The sequence below is a fragment of the Sinocyclocheilus grahami genome, unplaced genomic scaffold (genome assembly GCF_001515645.1).
Source record: "Sinocyclocheilus grahami isolate Dianchi unplaced genomic scaffold, SAMN03320097.WGS_v1.1 scaffold862.1, whole genome shotgun sequence".
Taxonomy (NCBI): domain Eukaryota; kingdom Metazoa; phylum Chordata; class Actinopteri; order Cypriniformes; family Cyprinidae; genus Sinocyclocheilus; species Sinocyclocheilus grahami.
The window spans coordinates 292,429-316,640 of record NW_015506041.1 but is presented as its reverse complement, the minus strand read 5'-3'; the positions used below and the strand labels follow the sequence as shown (position 1 = coordinate 316,640).

The 24,212-nt window shown below is 38.1% G+C and overlaps 2 protein-coding genes across 4 annotated transcripts in view; one reads left to right on the top strand and one right to left on the bottom strand.

Moving 5' to 3' along the window:
- Positions 1-3,468, top strand: part of LOC107563215 (retinoic acid receptor beta-like) — a 105,417-nt gene extending 101,949 nt beyond the window's left edge. The window contains exons 7-8 of the mRNA XM_016248029.1: positions 1,256-1,414; positions 3,014-3,468. Of these exons, the coding sequence (XP_016103515.1) occupies positions 1,256-1,414; positions 3,014-3,228 (374 nt within the window). The 3' untranslated portion in view covers positions 3,229-3,468. The remainder of the gene's footprint in view (positions 1-1,255; positions 1,415-3,013) is intronic.
- Positions 1-24,212, bottom strand: part of LOC107563214 (DNA topoisomerase 2-beta-like) — a 73,514-nt gene that overhangs the window by 5,760 nt on the left and 43,542 nt on the right. For 2 of the 3 annotated variants that reach the window (XM_016248026.1, XM_016248028.1), the window contains exons 27-35: positions 22,260-22,343; positions 21,984-22,181; positions 14,370-14,523; positions 14,108-14,275; positions 12,696-12,876; positions 12,060-12,142; positions 11,883-11,972; positions 10,764-10,987; positions 8,750-9,254 (exon numbers count right to left, since the gene is read on the bottom strand). In XM_016248026.1, coding sequence (XP_016103512.1) covers positions 9,093-9,254; positions 10,764-10,987; positions 11,883-11,972; positions 12,060-12,142; positions 12,696-12,876; positions 14,108-14,275; positions 14,370-14,523; positions 21,984-22,181; positions 22,260-22,343 — 1,344 coding nt within the window. In that variant the 3' untranslated portion in view covers positions 8,750-9,092. Of the gene's footprint in view, positions 1-8,749; positions 9,255-10,763; positions 10,988-11,882; positions 11,973-12,059; positions 12,143-12,695; positions 12,877-14,107; positions 14,276-14,369; positions 14,524-21,983; positions 22,182-22,259; positions 22,344-24,212 lie in introns of those variants that run through there. The other variant, XM_016248027.1, reaches the window with a different exon arrangement.

Sequence of the window (24,212 nt, the reverse complement as noted above, 5' to 3'; positions counted from 1 at the left end):
TAAAAGTTGTTCACAAAGCTGAGAACAACTTATACTATAATGGGGAGAAATCTTAAGCTAAGAGAAAGGGGTTGAGCTTGTTGCTATGTATAATGCCAACAAGCTTACTGACTATGCCCACAGTGACTGGCTGATAGGGGATAAGTATTTATGTGACTTTTATGACTTAAGTTGGTGGAATTTACTGTTGTAAACATATCTCTGCCATAATTACAGTAGATAGCTGTACACGTGCATTTGTTGCTGCCATGCGGCAAACCGCCCTTTTTGTGGAAACTTACATTGTCCCAGAACAGAAGCCTTATTAGACGTCAATGTGTCATCAGAATTATTTTGAAACTGAAATTTCAAGGGGAAAAAACGTACATGCAGTTGCTTTAAGAGCAACAAATATGGTAGAACAGACTGAGCTGTCAATCACTAAATCTCACAGGGCAACTGCTGCAAAACTAGCTTAATTTTTGTGATTCACACTGGATGCATGGCTCTCCTGCCTTGATCTGCAGTCTGCTTTCAGCAACTCATAATGCACCTTGGTTGCACAAACAGTTTGTCAGGACTGTTAGTACACATGCCATAGGTTGCCAACCCCTGCATTAGAAGCACTAGTACAGGTGTCCAATCCTGCTCCTGGAGGGCCACTGTCCTGTAGAATTTAGCTCCAACCTCATTTAAACACACCAGAACCCATTAATCAAGGTCTTACTATGCATAATAGAAACATCCAGGCAGTTGTTTTGAGGCACGTTGGAGCTAAAATTTGCAGGACAGTGGCCCTACAGAACTGAGTTTGGATAGCCCTGCACTAGTACAAACATTTGTCAGCTAGAATGAGTGGAAAAACACAAGTGACATTTACAGAGGGTTTTTTTTTTTTGCTGCATTGGTCATAGACTTAAAAATGACACATTTTAGTTTAGATGCAACAGCACAAGGTTTAACTTCTAATGTCATTGTAGTTCGGGAAAACCCAGATAACCTACTACTTAGTTTGCGAGAAATACTGTTTATTGAATATCTTATATACTGCATTACAAATACTAGAACTAGTGCAGAATGTGAATGCATCCAGTGACTTCCGTGCGAGTGATAACACTGCCCTCCTGTGGTCGTGGGAGTTACTTCATCATTGAGCACGGCACATTTAGAGGGTTCATATTCTGTTCAACAGCACTCTGAGGGATGGACTGTTTGTGATATCGTATTAATTTATAATGTCTCTGATCATATGCTGCATCTCTGGCTGTCTCTCTAGATCGTCAGGATTTGGAAGAGCCTTCAAAAGTAGACCAGCTCCAGGAACCCCTGCTAGAGGCTCTGAAAATCTACGTGCGAAAGCGCAGACCCAGCAAACCACACATGTTCCCCAAGACCCTGATGAAGATCACAGACCTGCGCAGCATCAGTGCTAAAGGTCAGCATGAACGCTGATTCTTCATATAGGTCAACACTGGGGCGTACTAGAGAAACTTCAGGATTTTCAGTGATGCTGAACTTTCAAAGTACCATAACTGGCATAGACATTAGGGGAACAGCATACCTCATATCTTTAGATGCGTTTTATAAAATATGGGTAAATGGCTGATTAAAATTGAGGTAAATGTCTAATTCTGAATCCCAGTCCTAAACAGTTGTTTCTAACGCACTAACTTTTCTAACGGTTTCTAAAGCACTATATAATTTCAGTCATTTCACAGTTAGTTTGCAGTTTATTTACATATACGCTTTGGAGTGCCTTGCAACAATATAATAATTAAAATTATTATGGGTAATATTTTTTATAATAAAAAAATATTATCCAGTAGCAATAGCAGTTATATTTCCAATCTATTTTGTGCTAACCCTGTTACATTTAAAATATATCAAAGTTGAAAAGCCTTTTCTTTGTGCTAAAAATTTTATTTTTTTTCAGTGACAGTTATTATTTTATCATTCTTTTATAATTATAATTATTATTAGTTGAAGCCCATGTAAGCATAAACATAATTAATTAACGATAAAGACTTTGAGAAGCTGTTTCATTTCAAAATCTTTGCCCTCCAGAGCCATAAACGTATACGTCATTGAGGAATGAGGATAATTAATTTCAGAATAGTAGCCATTATAAAATTTAGCATTATTCCTTCCAAAGCTCCTTCCTTATTACTTATTGTAATTTCTTTCTTGCTTTGGAATGTAATGTTTTTTTCTCAAATGAGACAGCAAGTAGAAGTCAAACAGATGCCAACGAGGCTATCATTTTTTAAACCAGTATTAAAATATCCCCGCAAAACAGGGTTGAACACAAAGTGCAGGGATTTCACGTAAATACATGTTAGAGAATGATATTCTAATTTTTTTTACTTGCAACAATATAATAATTAAAATTATTATGGGTAATATTTTTTATAATAAAAAAATATTATCCAGTAGCAATAGCAGTTATATTTCCAATCTATTTTGTGCTAACCCTGTTACATTTAAAATATATCAAAGTTGAAAAGCCTTTTCTTTGTGCTAAAAATTTTATTTTTTTTCAGTGACAGTTATTATTTTATCATTCTTTTATAATTATAATTATTATTAGTTGAAGCCCATGTAAGCATAAACATAATTAATTAACGATAAAGACTTTGAGAAGCTGTTTCATTTCAAAATCTTTGCCCTCCAGAGCCATAAACGTATACGTCATTGAGGAATGAGGATAATTAATTTCAGAATAGTAGCCATTATAAAATTTAGCATTATTCCTTCCAAAGCTCCTTCCTTATTACTTATTGTAATTTCTTTCTTGCTTTGGAATGTAATGTTTTTTTCTCAAATGAGACAGCAAGTAGAAGTCAAACAGATGCCAACGAGGCTATCATTTTTTAAACTAGTATTAAAATATCCCCGCAAAACAGGGTTGAACACAAAGTGCAGGGATTTCACGTAAATACATGTTAGAGAATGATATTCTAATTTTTTTTTAAAAAGAGGCACAAGAGGTACCTAGAGCAAAACAGATGGAGCTCACAGTGAGTGTTTCCTGCAGGTGCAGAGCGAGTGATCTCTCTGAAGATGGAGATCCCTGGATCAATGCCTCCCCTCATCCAGGAGATGCTGGAGAACTCAGAGGGTCAGGACGGACAGAGCTCCTCAGAGCGGAGCGGCTCGGGCAAAAACAGCAGCAGCTCCATGGAGCCCAAGGCCTCGGCCCCCTCCCTGGAGCCCACAGACGGGGCCACTTCCTCCAGCGAGGAGCCCTAGAACATGAACCCTCAGACAGTACTGGTAGACTGGAGGCCGATCTCTCCAGTGTGTTGACTTCTGGTTGATTTCTGCCCATTTCCTGCTTTAAGAACAGATTACGGCTGGTGTATAATCAAAACATCTTGAAATATCAAGTCCTACAGTATCATAGGACTGAATCACACACACACCCTGAATCAGATGCCCACCTGTGACAGATGTGAAGCTCCTCAGGTCTCCTGTATGGATTCTTCATGTGCATGATAAGCTGTTACTTTTTATTAATTGATTTCCACACTTTCTCTCTCATTCAACCTGATGCATTAATTGTACATTTCATTGTGTGTTTCTATGGTGCATTTGTTGGTGCTTTTTACATTGTCTAACATGCTCATGTAAATACATGTTAGAGAATGATATTCTAATTTTTTTTAAAAAAGAGGCACAAGAGGTACCTAGAGCAAAACAGATGGAGCTCACAGTGAGTGTTTCCTGCAGGTGCAGAGCGAGTGATCTCTCTGAAGATGGAGATCCCTGGATCAATGCCTCCCCTCATCCAGGAGATGCTGGAGAACTCAGAGGGTCAGGACGGACAGAGCTCCTCAGAGCGGAGCGGCTCGGGCAAAAACAGCAGCAGCTCCATGGAGCCCAAGGCCTCGGCCCCCTCCCTGGAGCCCACAGACGGGGCCACTTCCTCCAGCGAGGAGCCCTAGAACATGAACCCTCAGACAGTACTGGTAGACTGGAGGCCGATCTCTCCAGTGTGTTGACTTCTGGTTGATTTCTGCCCATTTCCTGCTTTAAGAACAGATTACGGCTGGTGTATAATCAAAACATCTTGAAATAATCAAGTCCTACAGTATCATAGGACTGAATCACACACACACCCTGAATCAGATGCCCACCTGTGACAGATGTGAAGCTCCTCAGGTCTCCTGTATGGATTCTTCATGTGCATGATAAGCTGTTACTTTTTATTCATTGATTTCCACACTTTCTCTCTCATTCAACCTGATGCATTAATTGTACATTTCATTGTGTGTTTCTATGGTGCATTTGTTGGTGCTTTTTACATTGTCTAACATGCTCATTTAAAAAAGAGCTGAAGTCCTTTAAAATACACTTATATAGAATGTTTTTGCATATAGACAGTATGGAACTCTAATATTTTACATTGGTTTGTATATTTAAAGCTGTCTCAATTCAGATTTTTATAAATCAATCTCTATGTTCACTTGTCTATGTAGGGTCTGGTAAACTCATATATACACACTAATAGTGCACTCTATCAATAATCATGATTTCAGGCCTTCATATGGAAGAAATCTTTAGTAATTGAATTTAACCGCTCTCTGTCATACTCACCCTCATGTTGCTCTAAAACTGTATGCTTAGTTGTCAAGCTCCAAATAAAGTTTGACAGCTGAGCATACATATAAACACTATTAAAGTATCGTAGCATCAGTAAGCAGTCCGATCAACGAATGCACTGTATTCCATGTCTTTGGGCATTATACAGTAGCTTTGTATTAGGAACAGACACAGACACCAGTGTAGCAAGGGTTTTATGCTAACAGAGTGCTGCAGACGAAAAAAACTAGTTAGCATTTTGGAATTCTAACTGGTTCCATTTTGAGCACTTCTGGTTTCATGATCCCAAAATCAGTGGGTTTTTTTTGTTTGTTTTTTGAGTGGGTTAAAAAGATTTAAATGTCTGCAATAAGCTCAAGATATTTTCACGTTATATTACACAGCATGAAATATATCAGTAACACCTCTTGTGATTATTGTAGGCTTTTGCATGTCTTTAGAAAGACGGTTAGTAACAAGTGGTTAGTGGGACTAGAAACATCACATCAAGCTCAGGGGTGGTGACGGTGATAGTCTGATTATGTAAGGACTTGAGGCGATTGTATTTATTCATTTGTGAAAATTATTTTGATAAAATATTAAGCATGAAAACCAAACATGCTTTTTTTCTGCAATAATCCAAAAGAAGCCAGTGGAAAAATCCTATTGGCTTTTTTGTCAGGGTAATGCTCACTTGGTAATGCTTACTTGTCTTACAAAGTTGGCTTACAAAATTACACCAACCCTGCAGCACTCTATTTTCAGCCAGGTTCTATCACAAAGCTATCATAATCCATCAGAAGACTTGGAAAATAGCACACAAGTCATATGGACTACTTCTGTGCTACATTTATGGTGATCTTTTACATGCAGCCTCAGTCCCTGTTCAGCGCATGGAACAGAGCAACAAGAACTTTCTTCATATCTCCTTTAAGGACATAAAGTCATACAGGTTTAAATGACATGAGGAAGAGTAAAAACAACAAACCTTTCATTTGAACAGAGTTTTAAGCAGTAAAACTGTCCCATCTGGGTGAAATTGATAGTCATCATATGCTGATATGTGAGTGTGTTTTGAGATCAATGGGAATGGCAGAGACTGGTTCACGCAAACGCGCATTGATGATTCTGGTCACTTGGCTCTGAATCAATCTCCTTTGCATAAGTGTCTTTTTTGCAGTAACTCAATGGGACTTTGCAATTCTTTACAATGCGACTGACAAGCCAGTTGTGCTGCAGTGAGCACATTGTACATTCAACTCTGTGTGCACTCATTAGGGAACCTTGTTTTTGTGTACATATTTTTTTTCCCCTATTATTATTTTTGTTTGAGTGAAACAATTTTTTTTTCTCAGACAGGGTGATATGATGGCCTTCAGCTCTGATCAGTAAGCTGTAGCTCTGTTCTCTGGAGAGCTTCATTTAAACTGATCCTGAGTTTGTATAATACCTCTTACTGAAACACAAGTGTCGCTGGATTACCGTCTTTACAACGGGACACTGTCTTTGGCTGATTAATGGTCAAATTCAGTGCTATGTTTCTTAGAAAGTGAAATATAAAGGTTTCAGATGCCGGCTGTTTGTCTGCTTGTAAAGCAGTTTGTCTGCATAAAGACGTTTTAGTTTTTAAACTCTCATTGCACTTATAAACTGCCCTCCTGAGAGTACAGGAGACAGATGTTACTGTCATATTATTTTTCATGAATTGCTGTCCTTATTTTACATTTATGTTCCTTGTATGTGTGGATAATTTTGTGTAATTTTGTCAATTCTAACTTGGAACTAAACTGTAAACATATCTAATAATTGACTCCCGCAGGGTCAGAAAGGGTCACTGTAAGCCTTTGTTTACTTTTTAACTTAAAGGGATAGTTCACCAAAAAATGAAAAATCTGCTATTTACTTGTCCTCATGTCAGTTCAAGACCATTTTCAGAATCAACATTCTGCTGAATCAGTAGCGTATAGTTTTGGAATGACAAGATTTATCATTTAAGTCTCAAAAAGATAAATGATGACAGAATTTTCATTTGTGAGTGAACTGACCGTTTTATGCGAACACATGCACCTCCTCATAATGTCTCACTACGCATCTGCTCTGAAAACATATCATAAGGGAGACTCACTCATCTGAATGTGAATAAGGAATGACAAATTCTAGATGATATGCAGTATTTATCTTTATTTTCTTTATGCTATTTACTTGTCCTCATGTCAGTTCAAGACCATTTTCAGAATCAACATTCTGCTGAATCAGTAGCGTATAGTTTTGGAATGACAAGATTTATCATTTAAGTCTCAAAAAGGTAAATGATGACAGAATTTTCATTTGTGAGTGAACTGACCGTTTTATGCGAACACATGCACCTCCTCATAATGTCTCACTACGCATCTGCTCTGAAAACATATCATAAGGGAGACACTCATCTGAATGTGAATAAGGAATGACAAATTCTAGATGATATGCAGTATTTATCTTTATTTTCTTTCATTTCTTTTTTTTTTTTTGTACCTCATCACATGTAGATTAGAAAGCACGAATGTTGTTGTGCTATGCCTTTTATCTTAAAAACCCTGAGGGAAAGTGCTTTGTTTTTGTTGGAGCAGCATGTGTCTTTGAAGTTAACAAATGAAGCAGCTCATGAATGTCTTTATAAAAACCCACGCCACCCACAATTCCCTCACACGTCTACAATTCGCACTCATTAAACTGTAAGCTATGAAAGCTGTATACTTTGAATTATGTAAACATTATGCTTTGTTACACAGAGAAAAAAAACTGATTTTTACTGATCTAGTTGACGTTGTGTTTGATTGAGTTAGAATATATCTAGCATAACTATGTCATGAGAGATTTTCAGAATCCAAGTTTAAATCTTGTTTTTAAAAATCTCATTCGGAAACAAGGGTTATCAAATGTGTCTTGTTATTCTTTGTTAAAATTACCTCGCATGGACCGGTTCGATCGCAGAGGGTCCGGCCTTCTCATCTGGATTGTTCAATAATGCTTTATGCTGAATGTGATCTTGTTCGATGCTTGTCATGTGTCATGGCAGAGATGCAACCGTATGCTTGTTATTTTCTATCCTTTAATAATAGGAAACATAATTTCGCTGTTGTCATATTGTATGCCGATACAGTTTTTAATGCATTTGTTTTTCTGGCTTTTGTATAGAGAAATAAGCGATGCAATTATAGGTCAATTATCATCCGATTTGATTGCGTTTAGAGCTCTTTATGAGCTTACATGAGTTCTGAACCCTGTAAAAGAGCAGAAACATTAAAACCAACATATACTACACACATTTCAGATGGGAAATTTTCAAATCGGCAAGATTTTCAATGAAGGCCAGTTAACTGGCAGTTAATGTAACTCCAAACCAGCCCTAATTCATCCTCTTAATGGAACATTCCTTCAACAATTAGGAATAAACAAATGAAAAGTAGCAGCTCTTGAAATCATCTTGAAGCATGAAATCATCTGATTGTTTTTTTAAAACCTGTGGACCCGAGGAGTTTGTATAATGACAATTCAACAATATTTTTCTCAGAACCAGGAGTGTTTGTAACCATTTGTAAATTCCTCTGTTTTGCTTCTGTCTTGTTTGGACATTAACAATGCTTTTGTTCATGTTTGGCCTTGCCTTTACATGAACCCTTCTGGCAAAACAATAAAAATGTATTTATTTTAAAATGTTTGGGGAAGGTATTTGGATGGTCACTGTATATAAATGGCCCAGTGCGAGTTTGAAGATGCAGTCACCTCTCAGAGAAATGTTCAAGGTTTAGACATTTTATACAGTAGAAATGTATAGGCTGTTTTTGTTAAAATTTTCTCAAAAAAAAAAAATTTGCTTTGTGTTAAGCATTGTTTTTGCTTCCTTGCAGAACATTCCTATGCATATCAACTATTTATTAAATGCGTCACTACGGTATTATCCATGTAAATCGTCCTCTTGTGTCCTTGCATCAGTTGTGGCTCTTACACTTGATTGGAGTTGATCTTCACAAACATTACACAATTCAGATTTGATCATTATTAACATGTATAATTGAGTCTGTACCTCCATTCTAAGTTCCTTACTATCTGTGTGTGTGGTAATAAAAAGCATTTCACGTAGAGCTGAACTTGTCTTGAACCCAATAGCACTGAAACACTGAAAAATGTTTAGGAGAACAACAAATAATTTACATTTCATGTTTATTTTCAAGTCGTCTCAAAAAGGTAAATCATCTCTAATGCTGAACCATTAAAATGTGCTAAAGCACAGCAGTCTAAATTTCTAAAAGCTGCTCAGGACAAATACAATTCAATAAAAAACAACATTGTCAATGTATCATAATACCAATAATAATAATAGCAATAATAATAATGAAAAGAGTAAAACAGCTACACAGTAGAAAGAATTCAACATCACAAGTGAAGAGAAAATAAAATGGAGGGTAAAATGTACAAAATTCTGCTGGGCAGAGGACAGTGAACCTGTTCTTCAACAAGCATTCTTCTGGTGTGTGTGTGTGTGTGCACGCTTTCTAGTCAAACATATCATAATCATCGTCATTATCAGATTCTGCAAAGTATTTGACTTCTTTCTTGGCTCGACCAGATCGATCTCTGCCCGAGTCCAGACGGCTGAAGCTGTTCATGCCTGCATCGTCATCATCTTCATCTTCAGACACTGCCTTCTTTGGTTTCTACATGCCAACACACACACACAACATTGTAAGACACTGCACTTCTCCTCATGGGCACCTGCAAGCTCCAGAATTAAAAAAACAGTGTGCAAACACATTTACCAATGTGCATCACAGTCCCACAGTTTAGAAAATATTGTGGTACTGCTGTTATTTTGATACTGTTTTGAGCCCAAGCCTGGATTCAATTAATATTGTACTGAATATAATATATGAAGCTTCGAAACCTTTGCGAATCAATTGTTTCGAAACAGTGGTTCGGAGCGAGTATCAAAATGCCAAAGTCACGTGATTTCAGTAAACAAGGCTTCGTTCGTTATAACTGTTTCGATACGTTTCAAAATTGTAATAGTTCGCCTGGGGGGGGGGGGGGGAACCCCCGGAAACCCATTTTAAAATTGCCCCGGGGGGGGGGGGGGGCGATCTCTGTGAACCCGTGAATCATGCGAGTTCACTGAGATCGCCCCGCAGCAGCGAACCACTGATCATCTCGGATCAGTTTGATCAATTTGTATACATTTTTAATGAGACATTTGTGTAATTAAAAGGATGAGTAGTAGTTAATAGTCTCTTACTGGCCTGTTTAGACAAGCTCGCCATAAAACAAACAAAACAAGCCCTTGCAAATTAATAATTATTTTAAAGACGCATAGGCCTGTTATACAAACACTTCATTTTTAATGGTATTTTATTATTTTTATTGCATTTAATATATTATACTTTCAAGAAAGTGTTTTCATTGGGTTTGTAAAAGCTGTTTTATGCATGTTTTGGTCTGAGTATTTGTTGCATTTACACAGTTTTGACCAGCAGGTGTCACCAGCGTGTGGTGTTTCGAGCGCTTCGAAAGAGTGAATCATTTCGCGAGGCAATTGGTTCAATTGATTCGAAGCTTCGAAATGATTCGTTTCTCCCATCACTACTGTACAGTATAACAATCGACTGACCGCTGGCGCCCTCTGCAGGACAAAAACTTCATCCACATGTTCATTATTATAGTTATTACAAGTGAAGACTTTTTGACTACTTTGCAGTTTAAAGTATGGAAAATGCTCTGATAAAAAACAAACTAGTCATGCAATGCATGCTCTTATAGTTCACATGGGTCTACTTTTAATACTTTATTCACATGAAAAGCCATTGTAACTAATACTATCCTGAGCTATGGCCTGCTTTTTCACAAATTAAGTAATAAAATGAATAATTACAGCCACTCAACAACATGCAGACCATCATCAGTCAGACTTCACCGAGTTGGTGAGCTGTGCAAAGATAGTGTAATTCTATACTGTAACACTAGCCAAAGGATGTGGGGAACTTCAAGAATTGAAAATCGAATAGTGTGTTGTAATTATTTTTTAATCAAAATAATTTAAAAGCAAATATTAATTTAATAAATTAATGTTACCCTTATAATAAAAATGTACACAAACTATTTGAAATGCATTATAGCATCTGCATTACACAGACATAGCTTGCAGGATTTTCAGTAGAGAATATATCCCTCACCCTGCTGGTGGCAGTCTTTCCAGTCTTCTTCACAGGGCTATACTCATCCTCCTCTGAGCTCGACTGCTTCCTCTTCTTGCCTCGGCCTTTCCCGCCTCCTTTTGGTGCTGCTGGTGATTTTTTAGTGCCTGTGTCTGAGTCCGAGTCCCAGAGAGCTGTTTCAGACTTCTTGGCTTTTACTGGAGCTTTCTTCTGTTTAGGTGCTGTGTCTGCAGGTTTCTTAGCTGGAGTAACACAACAACACGATTTCAACAGACTGGAAATGACCAATTCACATTTACTCATTAAGATTGCTAAGATCTGAGCTGGTGAGCTACATGTCCACTGTACACACATGCTAGTAAAGATTTCTGTAGACCACAAAACCAGTCTTAAGTCGCTGGGGTATATTTGTAGCAATAGCCAAAGAAACATTGTATGGGTCAGAATAATAGATTTTCTTTTGAATGCCAAAAATCATTAGGACATTAAGTAAAGATCATGTTCCATGAAGATATTTTGTAAATGTCCTACTGTAAATATATCAAAACTTAATGTTTGATTAGTAATATGCATTGCTAAGAACTTCATTTGGACAACTTTAAAGGCGATTTTATCAATATTTTGATTTTTTTGCACCCTCAGATTACAGATTTTCAAATAGATGTATCTCGACCAAATATTGTCCGATCCTAACAAACCATACCATCAATGGAAAGCTTATTTATTCAGCTTTCAGATGATGTATAAATCTCAATTTTGGAAAAATTGACCCTTATGACTGGTGTTGTGGTCCAGGGTCACAAATATCTGTTTATTTAAAGACTGAAACAGAATGTTCAAGAAAAAAAAAATGCTGGGCGAGACCAGATTTCCTCCATCAGGAACTGACTGGCTTGTGAAAAGTGGTTGTGCCATGACAGTGGTTTTGTGAATTGTGAAATTATTTCAGAGGACATGACTTCATTTCAGAAAATGCAATCAATCCATAAGTTATTACATTTTGATGAAATATTGCTAGGACAAACTTTTTTTCTTTGGAATAACATGCACCGATGAATTGTTCACAATAACATGAAGAACACATATAAAGGACACATGTTGACTTTTAAACATGATTACTCATTGGCGGTCAGGTACCTTTTTTAGCTGGAGGTTTGTCAAAAGCAGAACTGCTGGAATATGATGAGAACACTGGAGCCCTGTCATCATCGCTGTCTGACTTCACATCTGATGAACAAACACACATTATTACACATGCACTAGCATGTTTAGTTTATTTGCTTGTTACACGATAAACCACCACTGGACACAGACCATCATCGCTGCTCTTGTCAGCATAGGCAGCTTTAGATGACACCACAGTCTCTGGATCCTTTTTCTTCGCTGGTGAAGTGGACCTGAAAATGAATTCATTAAAACTGAAATGAGCTGCATTCTATTTGATTGTCACTGTCAGAATAATATGCATACTACATAGTTTCATTAAATGGGTGGATCTCCCAAAACCTATCAAAAACATACAATCGTCATTCTCAGATTCCTGTTAGGTTATCACTATAGTAAAACAACATTTGTTCTAATATTAATTTAGATAGTAATATTCATACTAATATTAATACAATAATATTTGTATTTAAATCAGCATAAAGGTAGTACAACAAATATATAAATGCATGTATAAGTGATGCTCTGTATATTCTTTAAAATTTAAATAGTAAAAGTAAACAATCTATATTGCAACGAGTTGAATTTTTACAGTGCAGTAATTTTTTGCATTACAGTAAAGAGAAATGTGTTTAATTGTCACGAAAACAATGTCACAATGCAAAAATCTTAATGGTCCTAAAACAACATTTACACAAAAAATAAAATTTCTGAAATATGAACCTAAAATGATTGTGACGGGCTTTGAGAGATTCACCCAAAAGTGAATATAAAGACAAAACATACAAATTAGTAAATGTTGTTTTTGGAGGGAAAATGTCATCGTCATCATCTTTATCATCATTGTGTCGCTCTGTATCTTTATAGTTGTGAACTAGTGAAGCGGAAGCATCATTCTCCTGTTCTTCATCAGCATCCTCCTCTTCCTCCTCTTCAGAGAAGTCAAACGTGTACTTGGCCTTCACAGCTGTGAAATAACACAACACAAACCATTTTAGGCTATGCATTTGTCATTTTAACTCAATATGAGTAAGTTACATTTGTTGGAAATTCAAATGTTCACATACGCACTACCACTTCTGCACTTTTTCAAAAGTTCTATATAATCTTTCAGATGCTGGTCAATTTCTTCTTCCATAGATATTAAATGTTTTTTTCTACTCTCATGTGTAAATAACATACAGCAGTCCAGCCTACTGATGCCATGCAAATATATACAGTGTAGGGATGTAACGATTCACTCAACTCGATTCACGTTATTTTTTGTTTTTTTTTACAAAATGAGATTTAAGACAAATTATAAATTAAATGTGTCCTTTTATTATTGCTTGGACAAAATACTGTATGTTTCTTTGTGAAATTGAAATATAACACTATAATAATATACTAATATAGCACTTGTAAATTATTGCGGTTTTGATTGCTTCTATTGTCCTCATTTGTTAGTCGCTTTGGATAAAAGCGTTTGCTAAATAACAACATTTAAATATAATGTAAATGTAAATAACAAAACTAAATTGAAATGTTAAAACAAGCCCCAAATCAAATAAATAAGTAACACAAATAAAATAAATCTCTTCATATAAACAAAATAAGGCTTTGTCTGTGCTCTTTCCATTTAAAATTAGAGGCAACCACTGCATTTTAATCATGATCCAAACAAAGATGCTGTATACATGCAACATGAGCAGTTTTTACTCTAAATTAGATTTAGAGTAAAAACTTGAAGCAAAAACAGAATGGTTTGACTTTAGTTTTGTGAAACTATGCATAAAAAATATCTGCATGAAACCGAAACAGCAGACGAGCTGAATGAGACGCAGATGCACTCTCTGCCAGCAGGTGGCGCTTAAAGCGTTTCCTTGGTTTTCGCTGTAAGCAAAACAGCGATGCATTTATGAAATTTAATATGCATTATACAGAGGCAAGATGAAAAGAAAAAATACCATCGAAAGACAGTAAGTTCCCCTCAGACATACATTCATATAAACTCCTACCCCTAACTGAATCTCGATTTGTTTAGCATCTCAACCGATTTGAATCGTCACATATTTAAATCGATTTTCAACGGGCTCGCGGTTAATCGTTGCATCCCTAATACGGTGAAATAAAAAGTATAAGTGTAAGTGTAAGTATATCGCCCAGGCCTGATGATAAAAACAGTAAAAGTACAGGAGTATTAACAGAAGCACACGCACCTGAGGCTCTCCTGTACGAGGTGTCTCTGGGAATAACAGGTTCATTTTCATCCAGCTCACTGTCGGACCGAACATCATTAACTTCTTCATCATCTGACCATGGATTCCTCTTCTTCACTTTCTTAGCTGGAACTTTAGCACCTGTTGGCTTTCTTTGTCTCAGAGAGCCTGAAAAGATTATATTAAAAATAAAAATATTAAAAACAAAAAACTCTATTGAAAGTAAACTGGAGTTAAACAGAGTGCAAGTATTTATTGTCACCAGGTTCTTTCTTCTCTCTCTTCACCCGAGGAGCTTTGGGTTTGGCTCCTGGATTGGGAAGGCCGGATGGAGATATGAGGGAATTCTCTCCTTCGTTGGAGCCCAGCGCACTGTCCTCATCAAACTCCAGCTTCATGGCAGCGTCTAACTCAACCTGACATGAACACACACATCTTTAGACATATACACACACTACCACGCTTGACATTTATTAGCTGTGCTTCAGTCTATTTAGGTATAATTGATATAGGACTCCAGACTATTACATAAACAAATAGTAATTACAATATTACTACTGTTTGTCACAAGTAGGCATGGGTCGGTATGTGATTTTGATGGTATTAAAACCTTAAGCAAAAATATCACGGTTTCACAGTATCACTGTATTGTCGTTATATCTCTTATTTTTAAATGACTGGGTAAAATTTTTTTTTAAATTTTAGTTATATAATTCATATACATATCAGTTATATCATTTCATATAATTTAGTTATATAATTTCATACACATAATTTGATTTAATAACCCAATTTGAAGTAAAAACAGAATGTTCTGACCAGTGGCGTAACTACAGATTACAGTGCAGCCCTGCCCACATTGCAAGCGACTATTATATTGTGTGTGTGTGCTTTAGTGGTCTAGTGGTAGAACTTTTGTCAAGCATTTCCGAGGTTTTGGGTTCTAAACCACCCTCGTGTAGTTTTTTTTTCTCTCTCATTAAAACCAAAGGTGTTCATCAGTGATTGTATATCAAGAGCAAGGACATGTTTGTGTGCATTTTGTTTTGTGCTTTTACCAGAACAAAGTGTACGATCGTCTGTGTGAAGACTGCGCATTGTGCACGAGTGCCAAGAGAGAACTGATAACAGCAGCAACCAGCGCTCGCCATACCACATTCCAGATCCATTCCATAGATCGCCTGTTATTTAACACAGACCAACGAATCTGTTATCAAGTGGAGATGTTTCTTTAGGTACATCCGTGCGTGCCGCGAGATGTTGCAAAAAGTGGCTGGGGGTCGTGGGGACACACATCCCACCCGTAAATAAAAATTTAACAGAATGAATAGTCTTGTTTTAGTTGTTACATGTCATTTCCACGACTTTCCAAAAGAGGAGAAAAATATTGAGATTGGCATGTCAAATTTGCCATCACTCACTCAGCCATTGTATAGAAGCACCTAGCAGCGCTAATTCTTTTTTTTGTCATTTATGTGGGGTCTCCTCGAGAGTGTATGTAGCCTAATGTTCATGTGATTATATTGCGTTTCATTTTTAATAAAGTTAATTTAGAAAAACGTTTGGAGCATTTTTTGTTCGTTAAATGTAAGGTTTTTTTTAAAGTAACGCCAGCGGCAGACAGTGAGCTGATCATAGCCTATGTTTGATCAATTTAGCCTTCTCAAATCATCAGGACTTGCCTAAAATAAAATCTATAGAAATAAAACAGTTTAAGCATATCACAATGTTAGTTTAAATCATTAAACGATATAAATGTGTGCTATTAGGCGCATATCTAATCGTTTGTGTGAAGAGTGGAAGCTGAAGGCACTTTGCAGGACGTGGAGGCGCCAGCGCGATCACTTGCATTTATGAGTCATTTTTTCATCACCATCTAAACTATAAAAATAAAGAAAAGCATTAAACAGGCCCGATTATATTTTTTCTAAATTTTTATGTTGCTCTGCTCTGAATACCTTAAAATTTAAAGGATTTGCTGCAATGCAATTTTGTCTGATGTGTGAATTATTTATTGGCCTATTTTTTTAATCCATGCAGCAAATTCTTTAAAGGTCCCATGACATGCTGCTTTTTGGATGCTTTTATATAGGCCTAAGTGGTCCCTAGTACTGTATCTGAAGTCTCTTTCCCGAAATTCAGCCTTGGTGCAGAATTTCAGCCACTACGAGCCAGTCCCACAATGAGCTTTCCTTAGGATGTGCCATTTCTGTGTCTGTAGCTTTAAATGCTAATGAGGAGGAGAGAGGCGGGGCAACTGCCATGCTTCGTTCGTTTGCAAGCCATGATGTCTCTCGAGGAAAAAAAAATATTGCGCTCGCCTCGCATGGTAGTAGCTCATTTTCTCATGGGCGGGCCAAATTCTCTGGGCGGGCAAAGCAGAGAAAGGGGAGGTAACCTTTCCCCGTATGACGACATAAAGGGAAGATTCCAGATTGGGCCATCTGAGCTTTAATTTTCTCAAAGGCGAAGCAGGATACCCAGGGCTCGGTTTACACCTATCGCCATTTCTAGCCACTGGGGGACCATAGGCAGGCTAGGGGAACTCATATTAATGTTAAAAAACCTCATAAAGTGAAATTTTCATGCCATGGGACCTTTAAAAACACCTTTAAAAATTACTTTATTTCATTCCAGATGATTTTAAAGAACGTTACACTAAAATTTTACGGTAGCTTGAATGTAAAACATTGTCATGAATTCATTGTATTCTCATTTATAAAATAGACTACAAATTAATTGTTGTAGTCTAACCCGATCTCATGAAAGTGCGTATAGCATGATTTTCTGTTTCTATTTGGCGTAATGTTTATAAGCAGAAATTGATTTTGGAGTGCAAAAGACTGATAAATTCATAATTAATGGCATGGCTGGTTCAGTAACTGGTACAATAATGTACAGAAATACGGGACACACAGCACAGGCCTATAATTTACAGGTGAAATGTTTGAGGGGCAAATCTCAGGTCAGTCTGAGCGCTCATGGTACACAGTGCGTACAGCCGTACACCTGCAGGCGCCACTGTGTGTATGTGCTTGTGGGTATTACATTTGTGTGTGGTTGTACCTCTTTCTTATCTAGTCTCTTGCTTTTCGGAGAGGAATGCGGTTGCTGTGATTACTGGGTTACTGTGCTAAGAAAGAAAAAAAACGGTAATTTCAGCACCACAGTGCTGAAACACTCAATGCTTCTGATAACCTTGCCTTCTGTGCTTTGCGAATACATGCTGATGACTGTAAAATTCAACACGATTAATTTGGTACTTCTGGCTGCTGTGGCCAGCCGTGTGTGTGTAGCGTCTGGACCACTCAAACACACAATATATATTTTGTTAGCTAGATTTGTGTGTGTGTGTGTGTGTATGTGTATGTTAGACCAGTTTATGTGTTTATGTCGTATGTTAGACTAGTTTAAGTGTTTATGTAGTTAATAAAACTTTACTTGTATCACGCTTGACGTGTTCATTGTTTGCTCATAACCGGAGTCACTAATCATGCAGATTTACGTTACAAGCTTGGTAGAATTGTACAGTAAGAAAGTTATTTCCCTTAACCAGGAAATTAACGTTCTTAGAATTGACAAGACAGTTGACCCTGAGTGGTCAGCTAAATATCTACAGCGGATCTAAAATATGAATAGTTAATTATAACTAGTTATGGTTAATTATTCATATTTCCTGTTGTGAGCTAAATTCGCTACATGTGTTAGAGAGAGACGCACGCAATGAGTTTCAATTTGAGTTTCGATGTTCAATTTAATATAACATACTGATTTTAATTGGTCTAAATTAAGTAGGTTAGGCACAAATTAACATATATGGGTTCCCTTCTAGACACGACCGCTGTGTATTTGTATGTGCTTCATAACCGTGCACCCCAGGGGGCCCGTCGTAATAGCCTGCACTGGGGCCCGTCATTACTAAGTTACGCCACTGGTTCTGACTAGCTTTGTGAAATTATTCTACATATATAAAGTTAAGTTAAACCAAATGAAACCCTGCGGCTCGTGATGATACATTGATGTGTAAAGACACGGATGCGTGAAGTAATGCTAACTCAGTTACTTCCGAATCAGGCAGCTTATGATTTAAGTTAACGAACTTGAATGAATCGGAGGTGAGTCCACTGGGGAAATTAATTCCACTCGCTAAATTCCAGATTCCCGCTGATGGTGTTTTGCCTGCCAAATTCGCCATTTAATTAGCTATTGAGCAATGTGAAAACTGCTGATAATACCGAGGGACCTTATATATGAATGCTTAGATAGGTGTCGTATTCCCATAGGTAGATGGGGATCAGCTGAGAGTCAGCTGATGCGAGCTTGACTAACGTGACCTGCCAGAACTAACGCTACGCTAGATTTATATAGTTTTTTACCTCTGATTTTACCTTCTGATGTCCAAACTGTCCTGAGTGCGTTCGTGTCTTCTTCTTCTTCTTGCTTTACGGCAGATCTTATACATGCATTATCGCTACCTATCTCTCAAATGGACCATTGACACTCTATCTACAATCTCAATTAGGAGTGTCAATGGTCCATTTGAGAGATAGGTGGCATTTAGTGTCTTTACACATCAATGTATCGCCACGAGCCACAGGGTTTAATTTGGTTTTGTTTGTGTATGTTTTTTTGACTCTCAAAGCCGTGATTCCCATTCACTTCCATTAAAGGACTGACAGACTGCAACGGTTTGAGTTAAAAAATCTTCGTTTGTGTTCTACTGAAGAAACAAAGTCACCTACATCTTGGATGCCCTGGGGGTAAGCAGATAAACATCACATTTTCATTTTTGGGTGAACTATCCCTTTAACTTTACTTATATTAACAACAGCAATGTCTGTAAGTATAAAAAAATCTAATTTTTATAGCATATTGCTCAGAGAGGTATAAATCCTTGTAAATAATATTGCACGTCTTTAGGTCCATTTACAGCCAGAAATATGTTTCTGAACAACAAGTTAAGCATGTTTTTTTTTCTGATGTCTTCTTACTGACCAATTTTATTTCCTGTACTAATATAAAACAGTATTATCTTATTACATAACCACAGTGAATAACTGTACAAGGTGAATTAAGTTGTATGTGATTAACTTAAAAAAACTAAAACAACCAGATAAATCTGTATTCAAATTTCAGAATGAGCACTTAAAGGACATTTGAATTTGAAGTGTTGGTGCAACAGATGTAAATATTTATCTGAAGGCTGGCTGTAGCTAAGCCCAGTGTAGGCCAACACTAGATCATGGTAACCACTAGGGATGGTATCGTTTACATTTTATCGATACCGATACCGCTTATCGATACCAGTACTTATCGATACTGTTATCGATACTATTTGGTGCAAAAAGATATGAAGTGAAACGTTGTTGAAAATGTCAAGATATTTTATTACTGCTGAACTTTAGCAACTGTATTAAAGTTCTTCAGTCAAAAGCAGCAAGTTATTTTTCTCTTTGTGTTTTATTTTATTAACATTAAAGGAATAGTTCACCCAAAAATTTTAATTGTGTCATCATTTACTCACTCTCAAGTTGTTTTAAACCTGAATGAGTTTCTTTCTTCTGTTGAACATAAAAAGTTATTTTGAAGAATGTGGGAAACTAAACAGTAGCTGGTCCCCAGTGACTTTCATATTTGTTTCCCCCTACTATTAAAGTCAGTGGGGACCAGCAACTGTTTGGTTACCCACATTATTCTTTTGTGTTCAGCAAAAGGGGGAAGTCGTGGCCTAATGGTGAGAGAGTTGGACTCGTAACCCAAAGGTTGTGGGTTCGAGTCTCGTACCGGCAGGGATTGTAGGTGAGGGGAGTGAATGTACAGCACTCTCTCCCACCTTCAATACCATGACTGAGGTGCCCTTGAGCAAGGCACCGAACCCCCAACTGCTCCCCGGGCGCCGCAGCATAAATGGCTGCCCACTGCTCCGGGTGTGTGTTCACGGTGTGTGTGTTCACTGCTGTGTGTGTGCACTTTGGATGGGTTAAATGCAGAGCACTAATTCTAAGTATGGGTAACCATACTTGGCCACATGTCACTTCACTTTTTCACTTTTAAGAATAAATAAAAATTAATACATGTTTGGTACACCATGACCGAGTAGATAATGACAGAATTTTAGTTTTTGGGTGAACTATCCCTTTAATGACTAGCGGCAGCATGTTTAGTACTGTCCCTTTAAGAGCTGCACGCATCTGTTTTTCTCTCAACTGTTTACTTTCACTTTAGACATAATTAACTGTGTTTATATGTAAACCTTGTGTGTTTTTGATAGCACAATCAGACAATAATTAAGATAACTAAGTAATCAGGTGCTGTTTGACCAGCCTTTTAGTGTACGGACGCTTCGGGTGTACGCGCTCTGAATAAGCACATGTCAGAACAGCACGCAAATTAAATGTTAAACCGGCAAGGCTTTAAATCACGCAGAAATAATGTACTTTTGTGATTGCGAAGTGCAGTGTCTCGTGAGTGTAACTCTACCTAATCTGGAGCTGGAGCCGCGAGACATAACACAGCAGCGCATTGCTTGAGGTAGATGTTGTGTTTTCTTAGTAAATGTTTCATTATATTACTAGTGTTGCCTCCTTTGTTCACTATTACACTACTGCATATATTGCATCTGACACTGGTGCCACCTAGTTTTGTAACGTAAGCCCACACTTTCGAAAGTTTCACTCTTGCCGCGATGACTGATTGCACGCAAACACACACCGTGGATATCACACACACGTCGAGCAAACCTCGGCCACATCATTCAGTGAAGGAAATTGACAAGCAGCAGCTACTAATTCGTCTTTTGCATTGAAGTATACGGAGATAAAACAACGCAAGTATCGATAACAGTATCGTTTGTCCTGAAGCTTATCGGTATTCTGATATCGACCCAATTACGGTCCAAAAAAATACCGGTTCTCGGTACCCATCCCTAGTAACCACAGGTAAAATCATGCATGGCTCTTCTCTACCACAGTAAAAATAACTATAGCGTTTCTATAAAACTGTGGTATTACTTCATGATTCAATTATATTCTTTATATTACTGTATTTTCTGTAGTACAAGTAACGTCTCGGTTACGTATGTAACCCTCGTTCCCTGAAGGAGGGAACGGAGGACCACCCTCGTGCAAGTCCCTCAGTGCCTTGGCCTGGTGCACTTGCAATAACGCCGAAGCGTGTAAGGCGGACGCAGCTTCTCCACAGGCCGTATAGGCAGTATCGATCAAGGCCGACGAGTGCCTACAGGCCCGGGAGGGGAGCAATGGTTTGCCCCGCCAAGTGGTAGCGGCATTTGGACACAATTGCATCGCAACCGACCGCTCCACCTGGGGGACTCCCGTGTACCCCCGCGCTGAATCCCCATCGAGGGTGGTGAGGGAGGATGAGCCACTGGGCCGGTTTCTGGCAGTAAAAGGGGCCGTCCATGACCCAGCGATCTCATCATGCACTTCCGGGAAGAAAGGCACTGGAGTGGGGCCCTGAGAACCAGCGCGCGCCACCCCGAGAAACCAATCGTCCAACCTGGAGGGTTCGGGACACGGTGGAATGTTCCACTCGAGCCCCACACTCTCGGCGGCCCGGGAAAGCATAGCCATCCTTTCCGGGTCCGTCTCCGGCAGCGACAGCTGGATGCAATAATCGCATGCCAATGTGCATTGGCTCGTTTAGTTTACACTCGAAGTAGATTGGTCCCTCTAAGCGAGATCCCAATTTCGTCGGTCCTCCGACGTGATGTCGAGAGTGACCGACTGAAAGGGAACTTATATTCCAAAGTGACTTATATTTTCCGGAAAATACAGTATAACTCAATTCTAAGACTATATTTACTATAACATTCAGTTTGAATAACCACATTTCAGCCTCACACACACATCTTTACCTTCTTCTTTTTGGTGAGTTTCTTGGAGGCGTCGGCTTTCATAGCGAGTGTGACCTGTGGCTCTATCCTGCGGCCAAAAGGAGAGGGCAGAGTTTCCTCCAGATGCATCTTTTTCACTTTAGGTTTGCCCACCTTCCCTTTCACCAGCTTCACGGCCTTCCCAGAGTTCACACTCTCCTTCTCCTGCTCCTCAACACGCTGGAAGAAAGACAGAGAGAAAACTCTCACACACTTGATCACCCAATCCTAAAGCTAATGTCTATAAAAGAGACTCACATCCAGCTCCTCAATGAAGACGGCCAGATCTTCCCTCCACAGATCGTCTGACTTCTTCCTCTGGAGTTCATTCAGCTCTGCTCTCTAAAACATCAAAGAGCAACACTCACAGTTAAGACTGAAGATTTCTACCTGCTGTTGTTCAAATGAATAGTTCACCACGTGATTTTTAGTGAATAACAACTTAAAATGTTGACTTTTCCTCATACAAAGCTATTATATGACTTCAGAAGAATAGATAGAATAGGGGTGAGCAATATACTGGTAGACTCGACTAGTGGTCGACCGATATATCGGCCGATATTTGGCATTTTTCAAATATCGGTATCGGCCGATAAGTTTTTCTGTAGAAGTCTGTCTAATAATCAGATAGTTAAACTGTTAAACAAAGGAATTAAAATGTATACAAAAAAGTATTATAATGATTGCTTTTATATTATTAGTGATAGAAAGGCAAACATTATAATACTTTCTTGTTTGCCATCAGCATTCAGCAAATACGCATTTATATCATTTAAACAAATCTTTGAATGGCTAATGAACATTTAATTTAAAAAATCTTGCAAACTTAGTCAAATCCAGCTGTGAGATCTTGTGAAGTGTGCATTTGTATCCTGCATGATCGCGTGTTCTCCGCGTGACTTTCGGTCCGTGTGAATTGAATGTGGACAGGAGAGTTCTGCTTGACTGGAGACGCGCGATTGACTTACTTTAAACTCGTAATTTCAAATTATGCTGCGCTTCATGCTTTTGCCCACTGTCATATTCATGTAATTTTCACTGTGTACTGTATGTAAAATGAGTGTTACCTTGGTTTTATTCTGTTCGTTACAGAGTTTACTTCCTTTTTAATTATATTTTTATAAAATATTTATTTATTTGTGAAAACACATTTATTTTTTAATCCATTTTCAAATTATTGAAAATTTCTTAAATATTAATTAAAATAAATAAAATTATATTGGCTTTATATCGGCCATCGGCCACCCTGCTTTCCAAGATATCGGCATCGGCTGTCAAAAAAACAATTTTGGTCGACCACTAAACTTGACAGACAAGGACACTATAAATGTAACTGTAAATGTATTTAATACACTCGGCTGAGGCAACTGCTTCTCCAGGGTTTCTACAGACATGAACAAGTTAAATTTAAAGGGGTCATATGATGCGATTTCAAGTTTTCCTTTCTCTTTGGGGTGTTACAAGCTGATTGTGCATAGATAAGATCCCTGAAGTTGCAAAGACTAAAGTCTCAAAACCAAAGAGATATTCTTTATCAAAGTTAAGACTCTGCCACGCCCCCCTAAAACGGCTCATTCTAACACGCCCCCACATATCTACCTCACTATGTGGAAATATTAGCATAATGCCGCCCAAATGTGCACGCAAAGAAAGAAGGCGTGGTTTCAGTAACCGCAGTTAGTGTTGAGGCAGCCATGTCAGGGAGACGCTGTGTGTTTCTAGGCGAAAGCAAAAGCACTTTATTTGGCCTTCCGAAATAGATGCATTTAGAAATCTTTAAGATTACTTACAACAGAACAGCAATGCATTTTATGGACGACCGTTTCGTGAACCTAGGAGAGGAGGTAATTCTGACTTTTCTATGACAATCTGGTGCTTCTGAATCAGCTACTGTTTTGTTATTAGTTTAAGTATTTGCTATTGACTGTTCTAATGCAGAGTTTTGTGCATTGTGTGTGTGTGTGTGTGTGTGCGTGTGTATGTGTGTGAGAGAGAGAGCGCGAGAGAGAGAGAGTGGGGGGGTCACATCACAGTGGAGTCAGCTGTCTTAACCGTGGCTTGTGTACTGCTAACACATACCAGCTTCATCACTGTGTCTGTCACGCGACTCTGTTCCCCTTTCGGGCTCTGTCTTTACATTTACTTTGAAAAATGAAGCTCACGATTATGGTAAGGGGCGTTACATTTCTAACGAGTGCTTGCGGTGTTCGG